Genomic DNA, 17353 nt, shown 5'->3' on the forward strand with positions numbered 1-17353 from the left:
GCTATGTTTTCCCTAAAGCCCACTGCAGTCTAAGGCTGTGTTTATAGTGGCGTCGTGCTTGCTGATCCGCGCTGAGGCGTGATTAGTATATTATCTGAGACCCATTATTTATTATTGTGCCATTCTGAGTGAAAGCTTCCGCTTGCGTGCTCACGCATGCGGAACCTCGCTCAGCTTTTCGCTACAGGCAAATCTATCTTTCAGCGCTTGCTGGAGAGGAGGTGCACATCCGTCCAATCAGAGCGCAGCTCAGAAATGCGGTCACTATTCCCTCCGCTCCCCGTTCCCTCCGCTCCCTGTTCCCTCCGCGGTCGCGCTAATTAAAAAAATAAAAAAAACAAAAAAAGACCGCCACGCACCCGATCGGGAGGAGGGGGGAGGAGGGAGGTGTCCCCCTTCTGCCCCGATCCCCGTGGCTGCCTGCCCGGGGCGGGATATAGAAGGGGGGGGGAAGTGGGTGAACAGTGTGTCCCCCCTCTGCCCCGTTTCCCATGGCTGCCTGCCTGCCCGGGGTGATGGAGGGGGGGTGGGGGAGTGGGTGATGCGAGCGGTGCCGTGGTGGGAGCCGGGTGGTGTGCGGTTGGCCCCTGGGGCGGGCGATGGAGGCGACAAGCCGGACGCTCTTCTCTCCCCCCCCCCCACTTTGTGTGTGTGTGTGAATGTGTGTGTGTGTGTGTGCTGTGAGGCTGTGCTGTGTGTGCTGTGAGTGTGTGTGCAGTGTGTGTGCATTGTGCAAAAAAATTTTTTTTTTAAATTCAGGGTCTATATATATATCTGATACAGGCTCCTGTCCCCCTGCTCTAGCTCGGACACAGATCCCTGTCCCCCTGCCCTAGCTCGGACACAGATCCCTGTCCCGCCTCCCGACCCGCCTCCACCCCACAAGCCCCGCCTACCAGAGCACACGCTCTGTCTGAGGGGCAAGAACATGAAAAGCAGCCGCTTGGTAAGCGAGAGGTGAGCATCAGCGCTGGAGAGCACGGCCACTCTCCACTATAAACACAGCCTAAAGGTTATCATGGTAACCTCAGAAGTAAGAGATTCTGAAAAACGTTTCTGTGCACATGCTCAGGGGGAATAGTACTGACATTTTATTAGTAAAACTCATATTAGCTTCTGGTGGGAATTACTGCTATAAAGAATACAGCGTGGTCTATTCCCGTGCAAAATTGCCTGTTTTAGCATGGAAAATGCCATTATTGCCGTTTTTATTTATATCTCCCTAAATATATGTAACACCCTTTCCCTCCTCGAGGAGATTTGGCTGATACGGGTGTTATGGTGCTAACCTGTTAGGCTTACAAGAGGCCTAAGCCTCTGCGCTTGGGGAGCCTGGGGTGGCTGGTGCAGCGCCTCCACCATTGAGGATCCCTGCGTTGGAGGGATAGCCACCCACAGGAACTGGTATACCTATATGGTATACCTCCAATAACCACAATCCACACAAAGTACAGTACTGTATATGCAACACTATTTACTATGGTCCCATATCCTCTTCCGCAATAGAGTATACACAAACTATAACAACCAGCAGGTAGCAATGACAGTAATTGTCCCCCAAAGTACTGTGGGTGCCCTGGGCACTTAGAACCCGATGTCCAGCAGTACAATCCCTCCTAGAGATATATGTGAGGGTAGCGATACCTCCCTGTGTCGTGTTGGTGCATGTGGGTACCTTCCTGGGTACTCGAGTACACCAGGGTATATTCAGACAGGCCACATCCGTGATGCCACGATGCAGGGCCTCCGGCTCAATCCCCTTCTCGCCTTAGTCTGGTAGACCTCGCAGCCGTTCCACCAGGCCAGGGGAATCCTCCACCACGGTTCCATCTGCTTCGCTGTATTGTCCGCACACTAAGGGGCAAGTCCTGTACTATTGGCCAGCCGTACAATACTCCACTACGGTGTAGGGGAACTAGCTGGGGCCTACAGGGAATGGGTCTAGTCTGGTCCAGGGGCTTGACAAGCTCCCTTGACACTACCTCTCCCTTCGCCGGCTCCGTCGAGACTGAACACGGCATCTCCAGCTCGCGGAGGAAATCCTGAATGACAGGACCTCCTCTTCCTGCAGCGCCAGCCTCAAGATGGCTGCCGCCTTACACACAGTCCATAAACATGTGGCTGCGCCAACAACAACATGGCCAACACAGCTCACTAAACCCTCCGACGCGACGGAACCACTGTCCGGGAGGAGGCAAGGGAGGGTACCCTGCTACATATATTATGTAAAATACATCATTACTAATTTAACTTCATATCTGCCTTCCAGCCACACACTACATTTAAAGAAATTCACAAAGTGTGTTTATCCCATTAGTGCAGGATAAGTCTGCAACACATTACTCTCCAGTGCATGTCAGGTTCTTCCAACACTGGTGGGAGGAAAGCACTGTATTAACCACCAATTAAAGAAAGGGGAACAGTTACTGATCACTGCTGGTTGACCAATACACTTGACAACATGTTGTTTGCATCTTCTGGTGAGAAACCTTGGAACTAGGGTTGCCAGCTGGCTTCTCCAAAAATACTGGATGCAATAGTGTAAGTTGTGGCATGGTCGAGCCACATACACACCCCTCTCACCTCTCCATGCTGTTTCCTCCTCTCCTTTGCCCCAACCCCAGGTTCCTGACATCTTTTCTTGATTGGCTGCATTACCCTGCCTCGTAGCAACAGCCCTTCTCTCTCCCTGCATGGGGAAATCCCACCGCCCGCCAAGCCGGTCAGGGCACTACAGTATGTCCAGAGAGGTAATACCAGGCACATACATGTCCAATATTACTTCTCATTTTTTACTGGACAGTGTCCAAATACAGGACAGTCGGTTCAATACTAGACACCTGGCAACCCTACCTGGCACCTGCAAGAGGTAGAACATGAAAAGATAAAGACATATTTCTTAACATGTGTATAGCTGGGCCCCGCTTTTCGGCGCTTCGCTTTTCGGCGATCCGCCGATACAGCGGCACTGAGAAGGGGGCCGCCATCTTTGATTCCCATTCGCGCATGGGTAGAATGGGCGGTTGCGCCCGGCGCATGCGCGCATACCGTAGTTTGCGCGCGCAGACCATAGCCGTGCATGCGCAGAACGGCGAAAACGCCATTCTGTGCATGCAAAATCACTGAAAATCGCCGGATCCACTTTCCGGCGATTTTCACAATACGGCGGGCCCCTGGAACGGAACCCGCCGTATACCCGGGGCCCTGCTGTATCAACAACACATTATATAAGTTGTGGTGGGTAAAAAAGAGACAAAAATCTTCCACACGTACAGTAAATAAAAATATCACTTGTGAGCACATGTACATGTCTCAGACAGGTCGGCAACCCTGCTTTTCACCATCATCTCTTTGCATACAGTGCTTCCACTGCAGCCAGGGATTCTGGGAAATTGCATGCAAATGGCATGCAAATGAGCACACAGTGTCAACTTTGGCTGCAATATACATACATACATACATAGCATGTTCTTGTATAGCGCTGCTAATTGTACGCAGCGCTTTACAGAAACATTTTGCAGGCACTGCCCCGTAGAGCTTACAATCTATGTTTTTGGTGCCTGAGGCACAGGGAGATAAAGTGACTTGCCCAAGGAGCAGATACCGGGAATTGAACCAGGCTCCCCTGCAGTAATCTCAGTGTCAGTCAGTGTCTTTACTCACTGAGCCACTCCTTACAACCCAATGCAATGGAAGCATTATCACAAACGATATTAAAATGTGTAGTAATCATATTATATGTTTCTTCTTTTTGAACCTATATTTATGTTACTTAGCCTTTATTCTATTTTTTTAACTACCACAAAATCCTGGTATTGTTTTTAGAGGCACATTACTGTGATGATGATAATAATGAATAGCTAACAACTAGTAACTACTAGTTTGTGTTGGTACCACCCCTATCCCACCCCATTCATGAGGGATAGTGTGCACAGTGAAAAGGGAGTGTTGTTACATAGTCTCTGTGCTCTAAACAGATTGGAACCTGAATAAAGTGATGTCAGTGCTCAGCAGCTAACCTGATGTTGTCAACAGGACAGGTTTTAGGATCCTGTCAGGGCAGCTGGATCCATGCTGGCTTTGTATGAGGAGTAGGAATAATTTGCACAGGCACCAGGAACTCTTCAACTGAATTTATTATAACAGAACATCTTCATATGCATGCATTCATGAAGAAGCACAACTTGAATAGGACAGATTTAGCATAGCAGAAATAGTTAATCCAGCTCCTCGCCCTACAAGTTACGTAGTGGCTCATCCCATTTAAGAGCCTTTTGCCCAGCCTGACACGGACCTAAATCCTTTAGTCTAGGAATTGTCAGCAGCACACCCAGGTCTCTTCCTAGTCCTGCAGATGGAGACTAATGGAGACTACTCCCTCCAGTAGTGTATTCACTTTAGTTCCTATTTATTGGGAGCCCCTAATAATAGGATACTGTCCCTATGCTAAAATATAAGGTGTCCTTTACAGGCTAGAACCTAACCTGGAGACCTCCCTGGAGTCCCTCTGGATGGAAAAGGAACTCCTGATGGTAAATGAGGTCTAAATATAAAATTCTGGATCGCCACCTTTTATACCCAGGGGGTGTGAACAATATTCTACCCTTGTATCTGGGCAGAATATAGCTTGCCAAGAAAGTATTTGTAGGCAAGACAGGAAAGATTAACTTTGCGCCTAGACTCAAGTGATGACCAATTTAGTTCTTTGAGCATTTCGCAGTGATGTGTGTTGTAGTTGCATTGGAGAACAAAACGGCATAGAGAATTGTAGAGGGTGTCAAGTTTGCTAAGGTGGGTTTGGGGTGCCGAGCCGTATACTATGTCTCCATAGTTGATAATTGGCATTAGCATCTGCTGTGCCATACGCTTTCTGACCAGCAGACTTAGGGAGGATTTGTTCCTATAAAGTACACATAGTTTGGCATAGGTTTTGTATGTCAGGGTATCAATGTGCATCCCAAATGTTAAATGGGACTCAAACCATATGCCCAGGTAATTAAAACTAGTGACAGGGGTTAGGGTGGTATTAGCGTTGGTTCTGATCTGGAGCTCAGTCATTGGAAGCTTTAAAAATGTAGCCTTAGTCCCAAATACCAGTTACAGTCTTGTCAGTGTTTAAAACCGTTTGTTTTGGGAAATCCAATTTTCAAGTCTCAAAAAGTCAGATTGAAGTATGTTATTCAAGGTCGGAGAGGCTAGGGCTGTGTGCATATAAGATTGTGTCATCTGCATACATGTGTATTGAAGCTCCCTTACAAGCTGTAGAAAGATCATTGATGAAGACTGAGAAGAGTAGGGGCCCCAGAACAGAGCCTTGCGGGACACCACAGGTGATATCCAAGGGGTTGGAGTTACAGCCTGAGATGGACACATGTTGGGATCTACCTGATAGGTAGGAATGAAACCAGTTTAAAGCATGTGTACCTATTCCAGAGCACTGGAGTTTGTTAAGCAAGATAACATGATCAACAGTATCAAAAGCCTTTGAAAAATCTAGGAATATTACACCAGTGAGTTGTCTCAGTTCCATTCCACACTGGATATCATTGCAAACTTTTAGGAGGGTAGTTACCGTGGAGTGTTTGGGGCGAAAGCTAGATTGGAATTGGCTAGGGAAATTTGTCTTGATATAGTAATCGCTTAATTGGGAGTGAACACATTTTTCCATGACTTTGGATAGAATTGGGAGAAGTGAGATTGGCCTGTAGTTTGAGACAGTGTTTTTGTCCCCACTTTTGAAGATTGGGCCAACTCTGGCAGTTTTCCAGGTCTTAGGGATATGGCCTGCAGCCATGATAGAGTTGACTATGGAAGCAATTGTTTTGGCAATGGCTGGGGCACCAAGTCCTAGGAACTTAGATTGCAGTAAATCAGGTCCACATTGGCTGCTTAGTTTTAATTTGAGGAGCGCTTATGTAATCTCCTCTTCAGATACTGGGACAAATTGAAAATTGTGAGCAGTGTTGGGAGAGGGTGGGGCTATAGGGGTACTCTCAAAATGAGGTTCATATTTGTAGTTTGGGTTGCGTTTCGCTAATAAGTTAGTAGCACACCCCACAAAGTAATCATTGATACATTTGCAATATCAGTGGGATTTGTCAGAGTAATATCCTCCTTAGTGATATTACTTGGTTGTTGATGGCTAGAAGGCTGGAATATATTGTTGATAACCTTCCAGAAGTTAGCTGGGTTTGATGTATTCTGGTGGAGATTGTCAGAGTAATATTGCTTTTGCGTGCCTTGTTTGCCTTGTGCACATGTTCCGCAGGCATCTGTAGTTATTAAGATCCTTGGTAGTGCCAGTTACTTTGTAGCTTTTCCACAAGGCATCCCTGAACTGGTAGAGTGCTATAAGGTCAGTTGTAACCCACAGAAGGTGGGCCCCATTACTCTTATTCTGCATAGTGGGGCATGGGTATTACAGAGTTTTAAGAAGTCGGATTGGAAATAGTCGAGAGCAGAATCGGGGTCGGGAATTAAGTTGATTCTGTACCAAGGGCAATTGGTAAGGTCAGCCAGAAACTGTTGTGGGTTAAAGTTTCTAAATGTTCTAGTGGGAGAACTTTAGGGCTTGATTGGGGTGATTTAATTTTCCTTACACAGTACATTATTACATGGTCACTGAAAATGTCAGGAAGAATGCCAGAGGATTGGATTCTGCTGGGATTTGAGGGGAGAATCCAGTCGTGGTCGTGAGATTTCACGTTTGTCCGTGTGATTTGGGAAATTAGTTGCTTTAGGTTAAGTGACTTGAGTTGTATCTGGATTTTGTAATTGTTCGGGTTGAGCCAATTGTAGTTGAAATCCTCAAGAACTAGCAGCTCACTCTTCTCATTCAGAGAGGAAATGGAGCCAAGAAACTGGGTGATATCAGTCAGGGACTGTAGAGGGGCTTTAGGGGGGGTAGATGTCAGTTATCAGAACGGGCTTAGAAAAGGGGAGGCAGATTTTGCCAACTAGGATTTCAAAAGAGGGTGGGCTTGGGGGGCAATTTAACAGTGTAAATTGTAAGGTGTCTGCAATATAAAATATCACCGCTCCTCCTCTCTTTGATCTATCTTTCCTAGAAATGGAGTATTTGCATCAAGGGGTTTAGGGGTTAGCCATGTTTCTGTGAGAACAATGGCTTTGGGTTTATGCATAAGGTACCATGCTCTTAGTTCATCCAGTTTGGGCAGGAGGCTCAAGATATTTATATTGACCTTTTTGGCATTTGAAGAGGGTATTCTCAGATGTATGGGGCAGAGTTGAAAAGGGAGGGCCTGGGTTAAGTTCAATATCACCTGCTAAAGAGAGTAACAGTATGAGTAGAAATGAGTAGTTGTTTGCAAGTTGTAAATTTGTGATGTTTGCCATTAGAGTGAGCGGTGGTTGGTGTGCTGGTTTTCACAGTTCTCCACCAACATTCAGTAGAAATAGTAGATATATGAAGACAATGCTTTCAATTCAATCCTATCGGTGCAGTCAAAATTCGGGTATGGTCCCGCAGCTCCAGCTCCATTCTTTTTTAGGGCTAGTTCATTTGGCAGATACTTTGTTACACACTCCTTACACCTACATTCCATAAGGGTTCGTGTAGTAAGGCTTCAAACTGCACCTCAGGGTGGGTGCTATAGCTGTCAATTATCACAGGAACTTCCAAAGTCACACCCCACAATGCATTGTGCTTGCCCCTGCATGGCATTATGGGACACAACATATGAGGCTCCTGCAGTGATTGACAGATACACCACCCACATTGCATGCATACACTGAGGTGTGGTTTGAGGCATTACTAAGCACATTGCCTGCCCTCCCCCCTTGCTAACAGCTAGCATTTGGTGACTGATGACCTATCTCTGTATGTATGTTGTTTTCTACCCATTACATAGAATGTCATTTTCTTCATATTAAAGATGAGGCTGGAAGAAGGATGGATTGTGAACTTCTAGAACCAAATCAAGCACTTCCAGAATTAAGGAAGGGAATGTGATATGAAGTCATGGATTTGGTCTTATGTATAGTCTACATTAAGAAAGATTAAATAGTACCATTAAGTGCATTGATGGAATAAATATCATTTTTCCATGTTGATTAAAAATAGTGCGTCCTACCAGAATTGCACAATTCATAAATGGAAATAGTTTCTGAGGGTATTAAAACCTCCCACAAACCAATTATTGACATTGAGTTATTGCACAGTTGTGCTGGACTTTCTACCTTTGTTCACATTTCTACAACAATATGTAACAGTTCAGAAATTGTATCTCTGCCCCTCGATGGTCATTCATCACCTTCACCCCTGAGCACTCCAGGGAGGCGATGGCCATATCACTTTGCAGTAATGGAATTTTATTATACCAGTATCCGGGGACACAAAATGCATTTGCTTCCAGATAGTCCTGCTTGGGAAGAAGCCTTATCTACAATGAAAAGAGTAAAAAAAAAAAATGCATGTACAATATTACACATACGTATGAAAGGCACTTGAAAACGTAATAGCATCAGTAAGTACTATATTACACGTGCAATTATTTAATGTAGATTGTAAGCTCTTCGGGGCAGGGATTTCCTTTCCTATTGTCTGATTTTGCTGCACTTATTGGATTATTATAATTCTCTGTACTGTATTCTTTGTGAAGCGCTGAGTACACTTTTGGCGCTATATAAATAAAGACATACAATACAACGTAATTTGTGTAAAATGGAGGAAATTGTTTCTTACACTTGACGCCATGAGACGTTTACGTTACTTCAGATTTCACAGATGTTTTTGATGCAAATACAAGATAAACAGATGGCGTTCTGAGACGCCCAGTTTGCTACATCTCATTATAACTGTGTGTCATGTAACTACTCCCTAACACTTCCTACTGATATTCCCTAAATCAGCGGTGCGCAAACTCCCTGCGCTGCCCTCCCCCCCTTCTCTCCTCCTCGGTCGCACCCCCCCCCCCCTCGCCTCTAATGTTGCGTCAAATTACGCTGCGGGGTCATGTGACGTCACATGACCCACGGCGTCATTTGACGTCACGTCTCTATGGCAACGGGGCGTAATTTGACGCCGCATGACTTCGCGTGACTGGAGCCGGGTAAGTAAGTTTTCACAGCCCTCACGCTTTCAGTGCGGGGCCTCCGTAAATGCCACGCCCCCCCCTGAAAAATCAGGGGGGCACGCCCCCCAGTTTGCACACCACTGGCCTAAATCACAGGCACACAGCACAAAACATTGGAGCAAAGGCCTTGATACGTTGATGGAAAGGGATGCAATTTGACCCAAATTTGTCTTGATAGATCTCTCCCCATGTTTATATTTATTTTCCAATGTGCAATATTAGTGAATATGGAGGCGCTAACACCCTTAAGTGCTTACTAATGCAATTAACTGTGATAAAAATATTAGAGTAACAAGTGCAAAATCAAGTGATAAAAATAATATAAGGTGTCACCCCCCTGCTTCTACCCTCCGGTGGGGTTGTCTTCACTCTTCCCCAGAAATGTAGATAGTTTTCTCACGATCCAGGGGGAGCATGGGGAATATAAACACACAAAAACAACAATCTAAGTGTAGATGTAACCAATAAAATGGTCCCTAGTGAATCTGGGCCCCTATGAGCAGCCTACTCACTAGAAGGTAGTAGTTTTCAAGCAGAAGTGACTAAGGGTAGGCTGTGGACTTCAGGAAATGCAGAGTTGCCCCTTCACTGGGGAATTGCGACCTCAGCAAGAGAGAAATGAACGCACATAGCACAGATCATATGATTCAAACACTGGAGACACTACGCGTTTCGCCAACCAATGATTCGGCTTCCTCCTGGAAGCCGAATGATTGGTTGGCGAAACGTGTAAAGTGGTACCGCCCATTGTGTGACGCGACTGTGGAGAGAGGAATCCCAGCCTACACCGCAGCAGCGAAACTGAAAGTGACGTCAACATCCGGGAATCGGCGACGGAGCAGTGTCTCCAGTGTCTCCAGCTTACCAACGAGGGGTCCAGCCGGAGTTCCCGTCCGGTTCGGTGAGAGGCGGCGCTTATCTCACAGTGGTCACTTTAAAGCTGAATATAGCTTACATGCTGTTTTAAATTTGCAACACTGTAAGTGTGCACTTTTTAGAGTTTTACAAATTGTTTGAATTATATGATCTGTGCTATGTGCGTTCATTTCTCTCTTGCTGAGGTCGCAATTCCCCAGTGAAGGGGCAACGCTGCATTTCCTGAAGTCCACAGCCTGCCCTTAGTCACCTCTGCTTGAAAACTACTACCTTCTTGTGAGTAGCCTGCTCATAGGGGCCAAGATTCACTAGGGACCATTTTATTGGTTACATCTACACTTAGATTGTTGTTTTTGTGTGTTTATATTCCCCATGCTCCCCCTGGATCGTGAGAAAACTATATTTATTTTCCAACACTTGTTTTTCTGATTTGAAGAAGCAGTTTTCATAGAGTGTCATTAGTCATGTCACTATTTTGCCTCCCTGTGGTAAAAGGCTGTTTAAAATCAGCAGAAGGGTATTTGCAGTGCTACAGGAATATTGGAGGCCAAACGTTTAGCTTTTATGGAGATTGATGAGCAGATCTAAATAGCATAGCTATAATCGCTGCTTCCCAGGTAATTGCCATGCTTTGATTGGACGAAGGGCTGAAAACGTGTCTTAAAACAATCTTAAGTTCATGAATAAAAGGTCCCCAATGTGCATTTTTCAAGATACTGATGAAGTGCAACGATAAGAGAAACACTACAGAAATCAAGTGTGTGTTTAAGTTAATTCTTTATTGTTATCGTCTAAATAGAAATAGCCGTGTTAGTCCAGTAGTGGTAGTGCAGAATAAATGAGTACTTCAGTATTAGGCGATACCTTTTTTGTTTGGACTAACCATTGATATTTTAGGAAAAGCTTTCGAGAGGTTTCCCTTCCTCATGTCAAACAATACTGATTTACAGAGATTCCATGAGTTGAATACGGATGTAAAGAAAAAAAACAGATAATGTAAGACAGGGGATGTTGAGAAATAATTGAGAAGGGGGTGATAAATAAACAGACAGGGCAATAAATGGATGAAAGGGCTGGTGAGAAATGTGTATGTACAGTAGGACCATATATCCATCAGCAGTGGAAAGGGGGTGGGCAGCGAGGGAGAAGGGTTTGAAATTAAAATAAACCAATTGGTAAGGAGAAACATTACAGAAAATTATGATAGTGTGTAAGAAACCCCATATCAGCAGAAAGGCCTCTTGTTTCAATGTCAAATAGCATTGTCATTTTGAGTTGAAATATTTTCCGTTCTTGGGGGGCATATAAACATTCCTTTAAGGATTTTCATTTTTAAATCATTTATGGACTGACCTGGCTGTGAGAAGGGCTGTCCCACTGGAGTGCAAGGTCTCCCTTCTTCATGGTTTGCTATTGTTTGTTCTGATTTACATTTTTGGGCTGGTTTCACCAATGTAGCATCTCATTTGCGGTATTGAATCCTACTGGATGTGCAGCAGGATGATTCTTTAACATTGACTGTTCCATGTTTGTGACTGGTGGTGGGATCTTGGCATATGTTTACAAAGTTGGTTATTGCTCAAAAAATAATATAAAAGTATATTGGTTCTGTGCTTAATTGTAAGGGTGCACAATCTTTTTCCCCTGCGTCCCCCTGCTGGCTGTCCCCCCTCCTCGCGCCCCTCCTCCTTACCTTGGCTCTGGCGTTCTGATGTCACGACGCTGTGGCAACGCAGCGTCACCTGACCCTGCGCTGTTATTTGACACCGCGTTGTCTCCAGAAGCCGCCTGACCCAAGGTAAGTGAAGTTACAGAGGCCTTTGCCGCTCCCCCCGCATTTAATTTTAATGCGCGCGGGGGCCTCTGTAAACCCCACACCCCCCCACACCCCCGATTGCACACCCCTGCTTTATTGCATAAGAGCATCATCCTATTAAACATGGTGACACAACTCTTTAGAAAACTATTTGAAATAGGTGTATTCAACATTTATGTTAAAGGATCTGAAGGGGAAAGTGAATATGTACTGTATTCAATATTCTATTTTAAACAAATAAAGCATATTTACAATATTATAATTATAAAACATATGGAAGTTTAGGTTTGTAAATAAGAAAATGATATAGTACTCACCCAATATCTTTATACTTTGGCCAGTGACTCAAACAGATCTGTTTATGTAAATAAATTAAACTTGATCATCTGTTGAACTATGATGTGCAGCTCGTAGCTCTGTAATAATAATAATATAATTTAACAACATGTTCTTTGCACAAGTACAATTGTTACCTTGCGCCTAAGACCATTTAATACTACCTGCTGTCTAACTTGCATTTCCCTTTAATCTCTCCTGTCTCTTGTAGGTTCCGATGCATTGTATATCCATTTAGGCAAAAGCTCACACTAAAAAAAGCTATTATCACTATCATTGTAATTTGGGTGCTGGCGTTGATCATCATGTGTCCATCCGCTGTTACTCTGACAGTGACCAGGGATGAATATCACTTTATGGTGGACGACTACAATAATTATTACCCACTGTATTCCTGTTGGGAAGCCTGGCCTGACAAGGAAATGCGTAAGATTTATACCACTGTTCTGTTTTCCCACATCTATCTCGCTCCTCTCACTTTGATTGTCATCATGTATGCTCGTATAGCTTTCAAGCTCTTTAAGTCTTCTGCCCCCATTCGAAGATCTGTGTCGGAGGAAAATGAGGGACGCCGGGTTTCCAAGAGAAAAGTCAGAGTAATCAACATGCTAATTATTGTAGCACTGTTCTTTACACTGTCGTGGCTGCCCCTTTGGACATTAATGCTTCTCACGGACTATGGAAAACTCGGTGATCATCAGCTTAACCTGATTGCTGTGTATGTATTTCCCTTTGCGCACTGGTTGGCTTTCTTCAACAGTAGCGTCAACCCAATCATTTATGGGTACTTCAACGAGAACTTTCGTCGTGGTTTCCAGGAGGCTTTCAAAGTCCAGTTCTGCTCAATGAAAAGAGAGCACAATAAAACGTATTCGGAGAGGAAAAACAGTGGCTTCCTGTTTGGGGTTCGCAACAGGATTTTCGTTGAAGTGCAGCCCAGCGACTCACCCCAAGCCTCTGACTCCTGCAATAGCACCACTGCAAAAGATGGTATGTTTTCACTGAGGCGCGGGAGGATTGCTCACCATGGGCTGGTGGTTGAGGACCTAGACAATAAAGGCTCCAGCAACACAGTCAGCATCCCAGCATGGGATATATAAAATAAATGCGCTCTTGGCTTTTGATGTTTGGATGAGTCATGCAAAAGATCAGCAAAGAATACTAAATGGGAAGCATTGCCTGAGTCTGCATACATACTGTCCCATCGCTCTAGCATGTCACCTGGATGCACGGAAGGTTTAAGGAGATGGAGTGACAGCGCTGGATTCATTTCCTTGACATATTGGCGTTAACTGCTATCTGCTGATGACTTTTGACATGATTTTCACGCACAATTTTTTTTTTATTAAATTGAAAGGACGAAGCTATTAAGAAACAATCACCGTTATTGTTCTATGCTGGGGGTCTGTCACAAGGAAATGATAATGTGAATACAATCCTGCCACTAATTCATACAACAGAACTAGCATAACAATATATTTTAATAGAGAAACCGATCGAAAAGATATGGCAGTTTGGTTAGTCCGGGATTTCTTTTGGGGAAGGGGCTATAGAAAATTAACTGAAAGAGTGCATTGCGTCAAAATATCAGTTTCTCACCTAAAATCATTAGTGGCATATGTTGGTATATACAGTACTGTATTATTATTCATGTTCTTGCATGAATACGCACGTTTTCTTATTCTGTGTATGGTGTGTGTCATGTACCTACATATAAATGCATTAAGAATGGTTTGCATTTGCCTTGTACGCCACAACGACGCATTCATTCGCCCCTATTCTTTGTCTCCACAAAATTACTTTTAGCGACTCTTTAAACAAAGGCCCCATTGTCTTTCCACTAAAATGTTTTACCACCAATGTTTTTCCATCTACTGCACCAAATTGAGAGTTCTTCACAGATGTGCTGTTTCAGGAATAGTGGAAATCAGAAAGTTCAATAATGAATTTCCCTGCACTTCAACCTCACGATTAGAGATAATTACATCCGACTCCAGCAAAGAAATAAAGAATACTCCAATCTTTTTTTTTTTAATGTTCCAATTTACATATATTACACATGCACATTTTGGTGACATTTGAAGGTTTAATACGGACTTGGTATCCTACTAATGTATTGCTCCATCCAGCCTGTTCCTGGTGAGTACTGAATGTAAGCCTACTTGGTATCGAATCTGATAACAATAATTGAAAAGCAAAATTACTTTTTGGGTCATTTCATCTGCCTTCTATTTCTTCTCTTCGACCTGTGAACAGTATTAAGAAGTCATCATGTACCGGTACCTCTTGGTCAGTGATAATGCGACTTTGTAATCTCAGGAACAGAGTGCAAATTGCCTGAAAATTATTATGACAGCGTTGACTGATGAGAGCTTTTACTGTGTGGTACATGGAGCAGAAGGGAACATACAAATTGTAGCATTATCCTCGCTGCAAGCTAAGTCATTCTAGACTACACTTTACTATATAGGTCAATAAATCATGAGAAATATAGATAGTGTGTTATTTTTGTACGTTAGCTTTAAATATCTGATATGAAAATGTATAAAGGTTGATATTCTGTAATCAAAGCAAAAAAAACCACAATGTTTTCTATCTATGTTTTATGATGTTTGTGTTTAATGCTTTGTACAATAGCAACAAGTTATTCTGTACATATAGAAATCAATCCAGTTCATCACTAGAGATGTGCGAGCTTTAGCTTTTAACTAGTTTACCAGGGTAAAAAAATTGTTAAGTTTCACCAAAAGAAAAAAAAATTGTATAAAAATGTCAAATACAAATTTGAATGAAAATTTTTAGAAAAAAAGAATCCTACTGAAGATTTATGATTTTTTTTTTAATGTGCACACAAAAAATGACAACATTAAAACATTTCTCAGGAATGTGCGCAAAAATACCTGGACACGCTACATGTTCACACATCTCTGTTCATCACTACTTTTAACGGCATAGAGGCTAATTCTATCTAAAATCGCTACCGTGGTTAGAACCCCTTAAAGAGAAAAGTTCTTCTACATGTAACCTCCTGTGTCTGCTATCAGCACAGGACATGGTCCCTTATACATGTTCTTGTATAGCGCTGCTAGTTTTACTTAGCGCTTTACAGAGACATTTTGCAGGCACAGGTCCCTGCCCCGTGGAGCTTACAATCTATGTTTTTGGTGCCTGAGGCACAAGGAGATAAAGTGACTTGCCCAAGGTCACAAGGAGCCGACACCTTCTCCAGAATCCTCCTTTAAGAATTACATTCCACTGGACCATGTGACTGTGCTTAGCCAGTGGAATGACAGTTGGTGACAGTTGGAAAGGGATTGCTGAGGGGACTGGGGTGGCAGTTTGTTTTGATATGGTGAGGCTGCTGCAGAACACTCTGCAAGGGCCTGACTGATCCATGGAGTTAGGGGACTGGTGCAATTTGCTGGCCAGTACAAAGCACAGTGACACCTCAGGGAGCACTGCAACAGCTAAGAGGAGAAATGTCAGGATTTAACAGCTAGAGGAAAGAAAGAGATCTCCCTGCATTGTAACAGCTAGAGGAAGGAAAGAGATCCCCCTGCATTGGAATACAAGTTATGTGTTCACATGAACTGTAAGAAGCAGCAGCCTGCATCTGTTTGAGTCCAGAGCTCCAACGAAAGGTTATTAAACAAATACCTTGTCTGATCAACATGGTATGTGAACTAATATGCAGTGACCAAGATATACAAACGTGCAGCGCTAGTGATTTTGTTTTAGTAGGATGCCAGAAATACTGTGTGGTTATGTGGTAGCCCTGTGTATGTATTCCTGTACAAAATAATATATTTCTTTATTTAACGTTTGTTATAATTCCTTACAGTTTTGTTGTGTCTAATCACTCCTGCTTCCCACTCTGTGTACCACCCACTGTAAGAGTTAAACCCCAAGTTACAGGACTCAGGCCCCCACATCAGTGACAGGTTCTATAGTCTGAGGTAAAGTAAAGAGGGGGTTACATACATATTATTGGTTCCAACTAACTTTTCTATTTATGTATTTGTTTAAGGTAAGTTCTCAAATGAAAAGCATCTTGCTTTCTGTTACATCCTACATTCTGTATATTTTCTTTGTGATTTGTAACTTTACTTACATGCAAAAATACTTATTTTACACAACATTTTGGTAGAGAAAGGTGATCAAATGGTAGTGGAGTTGTTGTATGGCATCTAGAAGATTCCTGGAACACCAACTGTTATTACAGATTTTAATTGTATTATAGTAAATTAAAATACTCCTTGAGGTGCGTTTGCATGTCTCAGAAAGGTCTGCAACCCTGCCTTTCCCCACTATCACTTCGCAAACAGTGCTTCCACTGCAGCCAAGGATTCTGGGTAATGACATGCAAATGAGCACAGTGTGTCACTCTGTACTTCTCATCCATTTAAAAATGGACCCGTATGAGCTTATGCCTGCGTATTACACATCACTTCAGCACAGCCTGAGTTAAAGAATGATTGCAATATATATATATACTTAGTGACAAAAGGAGTGGTCTGCCATAAGATACATTACAGCCAATTGACGTCAATGTGCCGTAATATATCTTCAAGAACCAGAAGGGGCCCTGTGGCTTAATAAATAAGGAGACCTACATAACTGAAAACTCCTTGCTCAGCGAGTACATATGAGTTAATGAAATAAAAGGTGCATAAACAGGATAAATAGAAGCGATAGTCACTAGAATGGAAAGTCTCTGTATACTGTACTCAATTATGATGTGGGATTAATTAAGCTATATTAAAAAATAACTTTTAATACACAAATTAAAATAATGTCAAATAATAGAGCATAGACTTGACAGTGAATTAATATTTACAGTGAAGCAAACTAAGATAAAAACTGTGTGCCAGAACCAAGGTAAAAGGGTAAACAATAGTGATTAATTAGTGTTCAGAATAGTATAAATACCAAATTAAAGTGGACAGTAAAGGGTCAATAAAGAGACCACTTTATCCGACTTTGGCCCTCTTATGGTAAAGTGAAAAGGGCCTATATATAAATCAGAGTATATAGTTAGCATTGTACCCTATATGTAAATATGAACCTACGCTCTAAAAGTAATAATATAGCTTAAATCCAGTCAAGACGTTGACATGTATATATATAGATATACACATACGTACAGTAGGAAATCCCCCTATTGGAGGGATCAAGTAATATAATAAGTGTATATTAATATAATATAGTAAGCAGTGTAGGAGATACTGCT

At 43.0% G+C, this 17353-nt stretch overlaps 1 protein-coding gene across 1 annotated transcript in view; it reads left to right on the top strand.

The window, feature by feature from the left end:
• Positions 1-15764, top strand: part of NPFFR1 (neuropeptide FF receptor 1) — a 95179-nt gene extending 79415 nt beyond the window's left edge. The window contains exon 4 of the mRNA XM_075610765.1: positions 12335-15764. Within this exon, the coding sequence (XP_075466880.1) occupies positions 12335-13223 (889 nt within the window). The 3' untranslated portion in view covers positions 13224-15764. The remainder of the gene's footprint in view (positions 1-12334) is intronic.
• The last annotated feature ends 1589 nt before the right edge of the window (positions 15765-17353 follow it).

Source organism: Ascaphus truei, chromosome 8 (assembly GCF_040206685.1).
Source record: "Ascaphus truei isolate aAscTru1 chromosome 8, aAscTru1.hap1, whole genome shotgun sequence".
In the NCBI taxonomy this organism is placed as follows: domain Eukaryota; kingdom Metazoa; phylum Chordata; class Amphibia; order Anura; family Ascaphidae; genus Ascaphus; species Ascaphus truei.